We start from the raw sequence: 15145 nt of genomic DNA on the forward strand, positions 1-15145 counted from the left end.
TGTTTCAGCTAGTACAGTGAGTCACTTAGCTGGTAGTCAATTAAGATAGTACCTATTGTGCTATAAAATTGCCCTAAAAAGAGATTTTGCCATATTACTCTCCAATTAATAGCATTGAGAATGACTGTTTCTCCAAACCGTCATCAACTCTTGGTATTATCAAGCATTTTAATCCTTGGTTTGGATGGAAATATCTAATTTTTAATTTTATACATCTTTAATCATGAAGGAAGCTGAACAATTTTCAAATGTTTATTGGATATTTATATATGACTACTTTGTACAAAATATATTCTAGGATATATTGCTATTACATTTGTTACATGGGCAATTTAGAATCAGTTCATTTTTTTAAATTTCATTGGCACAATCAGTATCCTAAGCACTTGTTGACTTTAACTAATATTAGCTCAATTGTCACCTGCTGTTCTTTGCTTTTTTTTTTAGGAATTATTTGGAACTTGTTGCAAAATCCATTCAAGATTGGATCATAAAAGGAGAAGCTGTATATCAGGAAGCTAAAATGGCTGAGGAAATCAGTAGGACCAAGAATGAGCTGGAAATAAAATCTTCTGCTGGTACCAAAATTTCTTCTACTAGCAAAATTTATTCTATTAAAAAAAATCTAAAAATAAGTAACCAGTTGAACTTATACATAAGTCCAAAGACATTCTATTTATGAATTTAATCAAGACAGTGAACATTTCAGGATTAAAAAGAGTTATCCACAAAATTTCTGAGACTCTTCACTTTCCCTAAAAAATAGAATAGCTGCATTCTAAATATGATGAAAATATTTGTTGTATATTGATTGATACTTGTCTTATATTGACCATACTTCCTGCCAGATCTGAAAGATTCAATCTATTCAGATCCAGTGTGATGCTGAGAAATGCCAAATGTCTTTATTTTGCTGGGATTGATAGGTTCACCTATCTAAGTTTTGTTGGCAATATGTGAGTTAGATTCAGAGTCAGTATGTCTCCGTAAGAATCATTATGGCTTCCAAAGTGAGATTAAAACAAGACCTTCCTTGGAAGAGTAAACAAAATAGTCCCGAGACTAACTGGGAGTTAGAATTTAAAAATGAAGGAAAAATGGATTATTGGGGGCCTGTGACATGGACTCTACAGGATGCTGGATCAATAGATATTTTCATTTTTGTTGTTGTCAATTTTCTTGGCTTTGATGCTGTCAGTCAGAGAAAAGAGGGTGAGAAAAAGAGGAAGGATACTTGATAAATAAGTGAAATGTTGAGGTAATTCATCTGGAAAGTAAAGATATTTCACTGGGTTCGTACAAAGGAAATGAGCTCTGTGTGAATAATACTCATTGTTTCTGATAACCAAGTTGAGAGTGATTTCCTATAAAGAAGCAAAACTATATAATTTCCAAAGTTTTTGCAACCACTATAAACTACCAAAGCCAATTTGCTTGGCTTGATTCTAAAATAAAACTTGGAAAACCAAGTCAAAGATGAAGCATTCACCTTTCACCAAAATGGTTACATAATCCATCCATCAACTCAGCCTTCCTCCTGATGGGGTGCAGCAGGACAGCACTAGGTAATTGGAATACTCGATGGGACTATCTAAAAAGACAGGTAGGGCTGCCCTCTCACAATCGTGTCCAGGCCATACTTTACTGTTAGTAGCAAAAATTGTGGGTTGACTGCCTTTTCCTTATTCTGCTTCTGAGCAGAACCAAAAGCTTAATAATTATCTGGGTGTCTATGGACCAAATTCAGAAAATGGTTTATTTGGAATTGGGATTGGAATACACCTGGTAGGTATTGCATTCAGTTTGAGGCCTCTCAAGTCAGGACAGATGTAAATCTTCACAACAGAATAACTATGATGGCAAGAGGAGGGCTTCAGTATAGAAAGAAAAGTTAAATTTGTTCTGTGTGGTCTTAAGGGTTTAAATTAGGATTAATTAGGTTAAAACTCTAGTGAGAGAGAGTCCAGTTCACTAAAAGCTTCAAAATCTCAACACTTTGAGAATGGAAAGTACTGCCTCCACACATGGTGAGTTGTTCATCCCTAAAAGAGCTCAGTTCCACTTCAGATGTCCACTCTAGAGATGGCAAAAAAAGAATTCAGAGATGAGTGAATGGGGATCCCCTACAACCCAGACGCTTGGTCCTTCTATGAAACCTTATTTTAGAGAGTTTTACTAAGAAGTTTAATTTTCTCTGATTATAGGTAACAAAGAAATGAGCAAAACAGAGATATCAGATCAAGAAAAAGAAAAAGAGAAGGAAAAGATTCCTTTTATTTTAGAAGGCTCTCTCAAGGTAATCCAAGGAAAGACAAATGACACTGACAAATCACAAGTTCAAAGTTATTTTGTGCTAGTTTGTGTGGTATAACAGGAAATGATCTTTTTGCTAAACTTGAAACGACAGTCTCTCCACCAAGCTGTCTCCTCCATCAGACGATAAGCCTTTAGGAAACTATGCCAAAATCCAGGGCAGTGCTTTGTTCATAGTTGGTAAACTCTCTGCATCTGCTGCAGGAAGTTGTTTTTGTTTGCATTTTTATTGGAATTTTTAATTACAAAAGTAATACATGCTTTTATAAGAAATCAAACTTAACCTGGCTGTCCTAAGACCCGAAAGTCAGAAATATTAATGATTTGGCATGTTCTATGCTTATACAAGCATGCATGCACAAATATAAGAGAGTATTCATGTTTGGTTTTGGTTTAGGTTTGGTATGTTTCTTTTTAACTCTGCTACATGCTTTTTTCTCTTGGCAACACATCATGAATATCACTTCTGGACAATATCTAGAGATCTAACTTATTTTCATAGCATTATATTAGTCTATGATTTGGATATACCTTAATTTATTAAACAATTTCCTTAGTAATAAATACCACTTTTTTCTACTTATACAGAAATATTTAACTTTTATGTAGTCAAATCAATCATCTTCGGCCAAAATTTAAAAGACACAATGCCAGATTTTGTCAAGGATGTGAAGTAAAGTAAATTCTCATACACTGCTGATTGAAGTATAAGTTGGTACTTCCACTTTGGAAAATTGGACATACATACTAAAGTTAAGCATATGATTTCTCTTTAACCAAATAGTTTCACTCCTACGTATATACCTAATATACTTATGCATGCATGTGTCCACCAAGACACATGGACACAGTTTTCCTTGCAGCATTATTTTTAATTCTCCCAAACTGGAAACAATTCAAAGATTCATCAGTAGAATGCCTAGAATGGTTCATGTAATGAAATACTATGCAGCTCTGGAAATAAATGACATATAGCTACACACAGAAATATGGATGAATCTCACACACATGTTAAGCAAAAGAAGAGAAAGTTAAAAGACTATATACCTTATGTAGGATTTCATTTACATAAGTTTTTAAATAGGCAAAGTTAAACTAATGTATTAAAAATTAGGATGATATTTGCCTTTGGGGCAGTACAAGTGGGTGGTAATTGAGGAGAAGCGTGAGGAGGGCTTCTGGGGAGCTGGAGGTCGTCTGTTTCTTGACCTGGTGGTAGTTTTACAGGAGCACTTACTTGGTGGTAGTTCATTCAGCTGTTCACTTAGGATTTGTGCTCTTTTTGTATGTATGTTACAGCTTGTCAAAAAAAGCGTTTTAAAAATCTGTCTTTTTTTTTTTATGGTTTTAGGGCTTCTGTGTTTTTGGTTCCATCAGGTTGATTCCACCTTGAGTTTGTATGTTAATTTTCCTTCACTCTCTTAGAATATTTTCATAGGTATCCTTTTTATATTCAGAGATCTAATCTATCTGAAATACATGTTTTGTAGCATAATGTAAGGGTCTTTTTCTCTGCCCAGATGGACTGTCATTTTACTAGTACTATTTAATTAAATGTAATATTAATCCCCACCCCTTAAACAAATTGGAATATTGATATGTCACATATTAGGTACCCATTTTTTAATCCATTTTTATAGATCCCTATAAAATGATAAGAGAAATCCTGAACTCTTCTGAACACTATAGTGTCTACTGAGTGTTTGTGTCCTTCAAAATTCACATGTTGAAAACCTAATCCCAATGTGATGGTATTTTAAACCATTTTTGAATGCTGTATTCTGTTTCAGTTAATTATTCTTATACAAGTACCATACTATTTTAATTACAGTAGCTTTGTTGTAAGCTTATAGACTGTGTAGGCAGGAGCTGATTTTCCCACCTCCATCAGTATGCAATAACCCTCAAAAGAGCATTGGTTAAGACTGGTGAGCCTCCCTGGCTTCTTGGTATTAATGGTAAAGATAACTACATGGCAAATCTTTAAGTTTATTATTATTTGCTGCTTAATCTTAGTAAATTTTTAAAGTATCTGTTGGTATTGAAACTAATATCTATTGGGGTTTTTTTCCCTTTATTTAGGAGATATATTGAATTATGGAGATTGATTTAACAATATGAATAACATTTGTATTTCTAAAAAAAATTCTCTTCAGCATTTCCTGAAGTTTAGTCCTTATCCCACAAAACCACATATGCCATAATTGCCTAGGTATCTCTGGGGGGAGGAGAGACTTAAAATATACGTGTTTTCACTCCATTCTAACTGATCTTTGGGAATAGAACCTAGGAATTTTAATTTTTAGTTAAGCCCCTGGGTCCATCTTTATGTACATTATTGATGAAAAATTATAGCACCATTTTTTTCGTGGAATGTTATTATTTTAATAATATTTTAATTAATATTTTAATATTTAATTATTTTAATAAATAACTTACTCTGTTCTGATAGTATTTTATCTAGAATTTTTGTGTCTATGATGAATGAAATGATAGGCTTTTGTGTTGTTCTTAACAAGCATTACTATTAAGGTTACGTTGGCTTCTTTTTTGGGGGAGAGGTGCTGCACCTCACGGTATGTGGAACTTCCCTGAACAGGGATTGAACCCACGCCTCCTGTAGTGGAAGCATGGGATCTTAACCACCAAACCACCAGGGAAGCACCATGTGTTGGCTCTTTTTTTTAATTTAAGTATAGTTGATGTACAGTATTATATAAGTTACAGGTGTTCAATATAGTGATTCACAATTTTATAAAGACAGCAATGGCTATTACAAAGGCAGCACCTAATCAAAAGATTGTGAAGCCTGTGAAGGTTTCTGCACCCCGAGTTGGTGGAAAGCACTAAGTTGGCAGATGAGATTTTCAAATAAAGATATGACTATAACTAAAAAAAAAAATCACTACATTTATAGTCGTTACAAAATATTGGCTATATTCCCTGTGTTGTACGATAGATCCGTGTAGTTTATTTTATACCTAATACTTTGTACCTCTTAATCTCCTTCCCCTATATTGCCCCTCCCCCTCCCTCTCCCCACTGGTAACTACTAATCTGTTCTCTATATCTGTGAGTCTGTTTCTTTTTTTTTATATTCACTAGTTTTTTTGTATTTTTTAGATTCTACATGTAAGTGATATCATACAGTATTTGTCCTTCTCTGACTTATTTCACGTAGCATAATACCCTCCAAGTCTATCCATGTTGCTGCAAATGGCAAATATTAATTCTTTTTACAGCTGAGTAATATATATATATATATATATATATATATATATCTATCTCACATCTACTTTAGCTGTTCATCTGTTGATGGACACTTAAGTTGCTTCCATATCTTGGCTATTGTAAATAATGCTGCTATGCAATTGGGGTGCATGTTGGCTTTTAAAATGAATTAAGGAAGCACAGCAAGGTTACTGTATGCAAGATTAACATAGAAAAAGAAATCACTGGAGTTCCTATTCACCAGCAATAACTGATTAGAAAATGTAACATAAAACCAATATCATTCACAAGAGCAACAAAAACTATAAGGTGCCAAGAAAAATAAATTAATAAAAGATTTTTCTTTATGGAGAAAATTACAACATATTATTGAAGGACAATAAACACCTGAATAAGTGGGAAAATATACCATGGTCTGGATGAGAAGACTCAGTTTAGGATATGAAATATACTCATATACCTTTAAAAGTATATGCTCATACTTTCTTTTGTTTGTTTATTTATTTATTTATTTATTTTTGGCTGTGTTGGGTCTTTGTTGCAGCCTGCAGGCTTCTCTAGTTGCGGCGAGCAGGGGCTACTCTTTGCGGTGTGCAGGCTTGTTGTTGCAGAGCAGGGCTCTAGGCATGCAGGCTTCAGCAGTTGCGGCACATGGGCTCAGTAGTTGTGGCTCACTGGCTCTAGAGCACAGGCTTAGTAGTTGTTGCGCACGGGCTTACTTGTTCCACTGCACGTGGGATCTTACCAGACCAGGAATCGAACCTGTGTCCCCTGCATTGGTAGGTGGATTCTTAACCACTGCGCCACCAGCAAAGTCCTGTGGGGCTTTTTTTAAATTGGTACGTTTTTCATATCTGTGCCAGGCTGACCTCTTCTAGATCCTGAGTCAGGTCAGAGGGTTTAGGTTTTGTTAGTTACATCAGTTGATTTTGTTTTCTGCTGTGTTCGGTGCACACACTTGACAGCCATCCACTTCTGCTCAGAGGTAAAAGGGTATTGAGCTTTTCTGATATAATCCTGTTGAAGTCCATCAAGACCCATCTTCACTACAAGAGCAATTAAGGCTCCTTCCGTTGGTTTCCCCATTAGAGTGTTGTTTCTAATTACAGCATCATTGCACACACAGCCCGCCTCAACAGTTTTGCTAACAGATGGGTTATAGAATCCATGAACAACATCACCATCAACAATCACTTCCCCAAATGGATTGTAGCCAACTCCAGTAACCTCAGCACACAGGCCATCTGAAGTAAATATGTGGGTAACAGTCATTTCATTCTTCATCAGGGTTCCAGTTTTATCTGAACAAATCATGTTACAGCAGCCCAGAGTTTCAACAATAGGTAGTTTTTTCACAATGGCCCTTTTCTTCACCATTCTCATAACACCAAGGGCTAGAGTCCCTGTGACCACAATGGGAAATAGAAATATATTCCTATCAAAATTTCAGCAGTTTTTTAATGAACCTTGGAAAGCTGATTCTAAAATTAATAAAGAAAAACAAAGGGATAGGAGCTTTCTTTCAGATAGTATTTTACTGACAAATTCTATCTCTTTATTTTTACCTTTCTGTGGCTTGATAATTTAAGTGTGTCTCTTGTAAACAGGGATTATAAACTAGATTTAAAAAAAATTATACTGATGATTTTTCTTTTAGCAGAAGACTTGAATCCATTTATACCTATTCTAATAAACTATATATTAAGATACATAGTTTATTTTTGATTTTCAATCTGTTTTCTATTTTCCTACCTTTTCTGTGATCCTTTTTTCTTGTTTTCTTTTGTATGTTTTTTTTCTTTTTTACTTGCAATCAATTTGATGATAGGGAACACTAATTTTAACTCTAAGTAAAATGCTATCCTCCCTCACCAGAAGAATTCTATTTTTCATATTTGTAGACTGTATTCTGGGGAAAAATTGTACTCAGTGAGTTGTCAATAAAATATTTGCAGTAATTACTTTTCTTGCTTGTTACATAAATACCTACACAATATCCTTGATATTGTCTTTTGACCCAAAAAGCCTAAATTATTTACTATCTGGCTCTTAATAGGAAAAGTTTATAATGTATACACTTTATTTCTATTCTTCTAGTGGTTGCTCTAGATTTTCAACTTGTATATATAATTTAATGAAGTCTCAATAAAATATCTTTCTTCCAGAACAATACAAGGAATTATTAAAATGGCTTCCTCTCTCCCAACCTGTGTTTAAGTTTTATCTTGATTTTTTTTGTTCCCACAAATTAGCCATTATTATTGTCATTGCTTTATACAGTCAGTGCTATTGGGATTTAGCCCCATGCTTACCATTTGTTTTGTTGAGCATTTCTTCTCACATCTTCTATTTTGGGAGTATTTCCTTTAGAACTTCCTTTAGTGAGGGTTTGTTGCTATTGAACAGGTCTGAAAAATGGTTTTACTTTACCTTATTTATTAAACATAGTTTTAATTTATAAAATTCTTGGTTAACTTTTTTGTATCCTGTTAGTACTCTCAAGATTTTGTTCCACATTTTTCTACCTGATGCTGTAGTTGTTAACATTGGGTTGGCCAAAATTTTGTTCAGGTTTTTCCATAAGATGTTATGGAACAGACTTTTTGGCCAACCCAATAAATTGATTGTCGATCTAACTTGTCATTCTTTTATAGACAGTACATCTTTTCTCTCTAGCTGCTTTGAAAACATGCGGTGGTGTGCTGGTAAATGTTTAGCATTAGCTCTCTAGGAAAAAAAAAATTCTGTATAGATAAATAGATAGTTTATTCTAAATTTTACTGATGTATGGTATGTATAGCACACAATTTACAAATAATAAAATAGGTAATATTATTTATTGTAAATTCCATTTTTCCGGTGGATTCTCACAGAATTGCTTTCATTGATTTTTACTAAGCTCTTACATCTTTAGCCAGCCTATAGTTGCAATTGACAAACAAGTGTAGTGCCACAATGAATGCTGATTGATATTTTCATTTACATGAGCAAGTAAGACAAAAGTGAGCAACAGAGGGATATGTCTCACTTATTCACCAATGATATTAGCAACTTCTTTGCTGAATCAGGTAATAGTTTTTAAATACTCGAAGAATATTTCCTCAATTTTTTTTGTGCTAGTTACAGTGTAACAGCTCAAAACACAAAACACTGCATTATTAACATCTTCTCCATCATTTTTTAAAGTCTATGTAGTCAACGAGTAGTCAGTAAATCCCTGATTTGTAGCATTTGCTGATATCTGTAGTGTAAATACTCCCATCATGGCTGACTTCAAGCTACTGATAAGATGTCACTGTATGTGGAGTTGGAAACAATATGCAGTAGCACGCTGTTATAATCCTACCATACAGATACAATTTACATAGATAACCCCGAGAGCATAGATCAGGGGTTCCCAACCCCTGGGCCGCTGACCACTACTGGTCCTCGGCCTGTTAGGAACTGGGCCGCTGTGAGAGCTGTGGGCGGGCGAGGGAGGGAAGCTTCATTTGCTGCTCCTTTTCACTCCCCATCGCTCACATTACTGCCTGAACCGTCACTCGCATTACCTCCTGAACCACCCCCCACCCAGCCCTGTCCGTGGAAAACTTGTCTTCCACGAAACCGGTCCCTGGTGCCAAAAAGGTTGGGGACCGCTGGCATAAATCATAGTTAAATGTAACAAAGTAGTTAGGAAAGTGGTACGTTTTGAGTGTTTATTGCCTTTGTTTTTAATGGTATTTTATTGTACATTTGTATCATTTGATTTTAATAATGGATGTGGTTAAAACTGACTCGCCAAATTCCTGAAAGTTTAACAATAAACTCTTCCAAGTCAATATGACCCAGGTCCAGCACATCACTATCATTTCCTGGGTTTGATTCACTGGTTAGTGTCTTTCATCAGCTCTGGAAATGTCTCATCCATTATCTGTTCAAATACTGCCTTTTCAAAACTCCTATTCCATTTCCAATAGGGCTTTCAAACTCACTGATTTTTGATACTCTCTTGTTTTTACTGATACTTTTGATGCCTCCTTTTCTTTCTTTAAGCATATTAAAATACTTATTTTATATTCTCTGATAATTCCAATATCTGCAGTCTTTGCAAGTATAATTTCAGAGTTTGTTTCTTCTTCAGGTTTTTGATTTCGACTTAGTTCCTCAGATTTTGTGATTTTCCTTTGTGAACTCACATTTTGCCCACAGTCTTTTCAGAATACTTTTAAGGTGATGTACATTTTGGCCACAAATCTATGTGAGGACAGGCTTGTGGTTAAGCGTTCTCAGGGCCCATTTCCTCCTGCCCTCTCTGCTCCTACTTTAACTCAGGGCCAGGGAAGCTGACTAGCTTTCATGATTTTACTCTATGGGACAAGATTTTTTTCTAGTTCACTCAGTGAAGGTGTCATTTTAAAAAAATACCCGTGCTATTCACAGGTCTCTGATCTCCTGGGTTCTGGCTCTAGTCCCTATAACTCCCAAAACCCAAGTTCTTGGCTTCCAGGGATGGGCAGATAACCCTGGGAAACTGCTGTTTTCAGTGCTTCCTTCCCTCATTGAATTAGTGCTTTCTCATATTTTTTACTTTGCTGCCAACATTGCTATGCATTACAATGCATTGCATTACATTGCTATGCATTACAATGATGATTTGATATTTTAGCCATCGTTTCTGAAATATTTTATGCCAGGAATGTTTCTTTGTACATCTTGTCTACCATACTGCTGATTAACCATGTTTAGAACCTAAATTGGGGATTGGATTCTTGTGGAAAAGTATAAGAGCCAGGGAGACCAGCTAAGAGGCTGATGCAATAGTTCAGGTTAAATATAAAAAGACCTGAAGTAAAGAAAATTTCAACAGAGGGTAAGAGAAAAAGCTGAAGTGAAGAGAGATCTCTGAAGAGGATTGGCAGGGTCTAGCATACAGAAGTTGGGTGAGAGAAAGGGAATCAAGGATGACACCACAATTTCTAGCTCAGTATTTTGATCCATCAGAGATACAGCTTATAAAAATCATGTTAAATATTCTCCAGAGTGAACCTGAATAGGATCAGATTTGTTTCAAAATCCTATTAATATTTTAAAAATGTGTTTACAGGCATGGAAAGAGGAAGATAGGTTAGCTGAAGAGGAACGCTTAAAGGAAGAAAAAAAAGCAGAAAAGAAGAGTAAGGAATCTGGTAAAAAGAAAGGCAAGGAAAAACTAGAGAAAGAAGATAGTAGGAATTTCAAGAGAGAAAATTTTTTAAAGGAGAAATTGGAAGAAGAGCAAATAAAGATCCCGGAAATAACAGAGGAGCCCCTCCAGGAACCAGAGCCTGAGATCGTTTACTCGGTAAAATCAATTTTCTAAAAAGCTCCTTTGGGTCATTCGTAATTGTTTGGGGAAGAACACAGCTTCTGTGGAAACATAAGGTTTTCAGTCTTCACTGCCACCACAGAGGCCTTGGGGTTTCTTCTAGTATAGAAGATCTCAGATCTGCCGTCCATCCTGTGATACCTAGGACCTTCTTTGCAGCTGATCACCAAGACAGGAACACCCTTAGGCCAGTTTTTCTTGAGTGCCATGAAGCTAGGTTTCTAGGGGTGGTAAAGATGGAAATTTGACACAAAAGCATTCACTTAGGTGTATGTAAATAAGCAACTGTGATAGGTCAGCATGTTATCAAACCAAACTTGGGTCCACTTGCCTGCACACAGTAACGCCAGTCTACTGACACCGGGTTGTGGTGAAGGAAAGCGCAACGTTTATCACAGGGCACCAAGCAAGGAGTCCTGGGCAGCTAGTGCTCAAAGCAACCAACTTCCGGATGGGTTTCAGGAAAGCATTTTTAAAGGCCAGGTGAGGGAGGGAAGTCGCAGGGAATGTGACCACCTCCTGAAGAATTCTCTGGTTGATGGTGAGGTAACAGGGCAGTGTCACAGGGGTTAACATTATCAATCCTTAGGCACCAGTAGGTCTGGGGGCTATGGTGCTCATGGTCATCAAGTACAATAGTTCATTTCTTCCATTTGGTGCTGGTTTTAGTATCTTTAAGGCAACTCAGGGAATGTGCCTCAAATACTATTATCTAGGTACTTCAGAGGAGCTAAAGCAGAGGCTATGGGGGAGGAATCCGTCCCAGGAAGGCCCCATAGGGTCCTGCTCAGTTACAATAGTGGACAAAGAGGTTGGCTTTTTCTGTCTCAGATGATGGGACTTGCTGAGTACATTGGGTTATCTCTCTGTATGCACCCACGTTTCTTGCCTGTATGCTTTTGTGAAGCCTTCCCTTTGCCAATCTCTCCCTCAAGCCATTTTATGAGAAAAACCTAATCAGGAAAAGATGAGGAAAAAAGTAACAGCCCTTGTCCTTTCTAGTTACTACTCTGAGCCAGTTGTTCTCAAGCTTTAGCCTGCATCAGTATCACTTGGAGCTCTATTAGTGACACTTAGTAAAAAAAAAAAAAAAAAAAAAAAAAATCTTTAACACTTGACCTTCTAAAATGTAAAGTACCAATACTCCTCAGTATATTAGCTCTCTTTAAACAGGAAATTAACAGCCAATGAAAGAGAAATTGATAACTTTTCGCACTGCTTTGGCAATAGTCCAGTGATTTGAATTGCACTGGGTTATGAGGATGCTCCAGTGAACAGAGTTTAAAATCATGTACCTTCTTTAATTCTACCTGTCATTATAACACTACAGGAGGTGCCAAAGATAAGATGGACACTGGCCTCTGAGTCTACAAAGTGACAAATCATTTAGCAGAAATTAGGCTTATGGCAGCTTTAACTGGCTCACATGGATGACCTAATTTTTGTCAATTGCCATTCCACACTCAAAGCATGATGTTTTCTTTTCTAGTTTCGTGGATACAACATGGGAGAAATACCAGTCCAAATCTCAGGAACAAATTATTATCTGTATCCTTCCGATGGAGGGCAGATTGAAGTAGAAAAGACAACATTTGAAAAAGGTACATTTTGAAAGCAGCTGGTTAATAGTTTGGAAGATATTAACCCATTTCAGATAATCCTGGGGCCTTGTACTCCTGAGTATGATAGGTGAGAGTAATAATGTGCCCCCAGTGATTCATTTATGCACAACGTTCCCCACTTTCAGACCTCACACTCTTCTGTTGTAATAGCCTCTGCAAGGCACAGCCCAGCCGTGAGGTTACCTGGGCACACTAAGACAAACATTCCAGTTGTTAAAATATGAAAATATTTCCATAGGATTGGAAAATAGTATAATAGTAACTGCAGTAAGCAAATCGTTACTTAATAATGTTAATTACAACACATAGTGTTATCTCAGAAACTAAGCACATACTGCGAATTTAGAGCAAATTCCTGATTTGGTTTCTGGAGCACAGAGTTTGGGGGCCTGCTGCCAATATCCAGTTATTTTTGCTATAAAGAAATTGCCTCTGGATTCAGAAGTCATTAAGTGGGAGGGAGGTCTTGGAGATGAGCTGTGGAGAACCTAGTCTGGAAAAAGGAAATGCTTCATTCTCCCCAAGGGAAGAGCAGATCTGGGCTCTAGGGAACTTATTGGGGACATCTTGTAGAGCTTCTCTTTTCACTGTGCTTTAAAGATTTCTTAGGATGGGTTTGAGGACCTGGGTTTTATTTGACAGCTTACTGTCTAGTAGGGAGCTGTGGCCTCTGAGAGCTGGGAAGAGTCAGTGGGGAGGGAGTGTGAGCAGGATCCTGTTTAATGTCCACAAGATTATGCAACCCAACAAGGGACACCAGGGCTCCTCCCACCCACACTCTGCCTGCAACACCAGCCCACCCCTTCTCACTCCCTACCCTTCCTCCAGCCCTCTCTTAATTTTCCTTCCTTCCTTCCTTCCTCCCTTTCTCCCTTCCTCCCTTCTTCCCTTCCTCCCTCCCTTCCTTCCTTCCTATCATCAAATGACCATCAATTTAACGAGGAAATCATTACAAGAGTGAGAATGCTATTCCCTATGTGGAATCATGGCTCAAGCATCATTAGATAGTAACTGCCACATCAAACAAAAGATCCTACCAATGATTTTTAAAATAAAAAGGCCTACAAATTATTCAGATTATTTAAAGAATGGTTTGTGGTACAACTTATATCAAATGCCAGACTGTTTTATTATATAAGGTTTGTTTATTTAAAACATGAAAGGGGGGACTTCCCTGGTGGTCCAGTGGTGAGGACTCCGGCTTCCACTGCAGGGGGTGGGGCTTCGATCCCTGGTCGGGGAACTGAGATCCCGCAGGCCACTTGGTGCAGCCAAAAAATAAAAGTAAAGACATTTAAAACATGAAAGGGATTTTTATTAATAGATAGGTGTGCATATTTATTTATATTACAATATTTTTTAGTGTTTAATATTTTGAATATCAACCCTGGGTGTAGGGTACAAATAGTAGTAATTAAAAATGGAACTCAGAATCACAGAACTGAGAAAAGCACTGGACTCAAGTTTTAAAATGCTATGTTCCATTTTCAGTAACCGTTCTTTACTCTTATGAATATTTGCATATGCATATAATATATATGTTTCAGATGGTTCATAGTAAGTATATTTTTATCTTAATTCTATCAACTTTGAGATATGATCATTCAATGAAAGTTGAAAAGGAAAGGCTGGGTTAAAAAAAAAAAAGAAAAAAACTGGAAGAGGAGACAAAGAATGAGTCAGAACACTAGCAGAAAATGTTTTGTTTGGGAAATTCTTATATGTTCCTACTAACAATAATAACTACTGTAACTAACATTTATGCAATTCTTTATCAATTACAAAATCCTTTCACGTTAACCATCACGTGTGATTGATCATAAAGTTGAGTATAGGTATACCTTAGCCAATTTACTCTCCCTTCTGTAATTGGATTTTAGGTATGAGCAGAAAGTCTGCAAACATCTCCCTGATCCACCTGCTGTTCCTTCCTGGAATTCCACTATCACTTTATTCTTTTAGGTATCTTTTTATAAAAGTAGTGACATCCCTAGGTATTTCTAGTCCCTGACTTAAATGCTATGCTGCATTATTTAGAGGTCTTATCACAGAGCTTAATTGGGGCATCACAATCAGCCCATTTTCTATCCCATGATTCTTCTCCAGGCCCAACTTTTATCAAAGTGAAAGTGAAAAAGGATAAGCACAATTTTTTAATTCATTTAAGAGACCCTAAGAAAATTGTGAAAAAGGAGAAAAAAGAGGATTATCCTTCAGAAGATGAGAAAGAAGAAAGAGAAGGAGAGCAACATTTTGAAAAAGGTAAGCAGCTGCATCTTTGTGGCAGTGGGTATCAGTACTTCCACCATAGGTCAAACCTATCCACCTAACAGAAACACATGCATCCCTGGCAGGTAGCATGTGTAATTTTTACAGATGATAACTGAAGTGTTTTGCCATCTTGTTTATATACACTTTCCCTAATGTAAAGGGGATATACATCATATACATAGCCCATCTATAGTGGGCTGCTTACTTGGTTTTGCCTCTTCTGGGAACCCAGCTCTTGATTCCAGCTGACATGCAGAGTCTACCTCGCCTGGCTACCTTTTTGTAGCAACATTGAGTTTGCAATGTCCTTTCTGTTCTGAATTTTGTTTAATGCACTGTACCAAGTGCAATCTCTAGGACT

General features: G+C 36.6%; 1 protein-coding gene across 1 annotated transcript in view; it reads left to right on the forward strand.

Annotated features, from left to right (window-relative positions):
• SPAG17 (sperm associated antigen 17) overlaps positions 1–15145 on the forward strand; it is a 220331-nt gene that overhangs the window by 115126 nt on the left and 90060 nt on the right. The window contains exons 19-23 of the mRNA XM_022583945.3: positions 448–635; positions 2205–2296; positions 10631–10867; positions 12381–12492; positions 14620–14775. Coding sequence (XP_022439653.3) covers positions 448–635; positions 2205–2296; positions 10631–10867; positions 12381–12492; positions 14620–14775 — 785 coding nt within the window. The remainder of the gene's footprint in view (positions 1–447; positions 636–2204; positions 2297–10630; positions 10868–12380; positions 12493–14619; positions 14776–15145) is intronic.

Source organism: Delphinapterus leucas, chromosome 1 (genome assembly GCF_059928025.1).
Source record: "Delphinapterus leucas isolate spDelLeu-1000000601 "Yukka" chromosome 1, BTC_Dleu_Yukka2, whole genome shotgun sequence".
NCBI classification, from domain to species: Eukaryota; Metazoa; Chordata; class Mammalia; order Artiodactyla; family Monodontidae; genus Delphinapterus; species Delphinapterus leucas.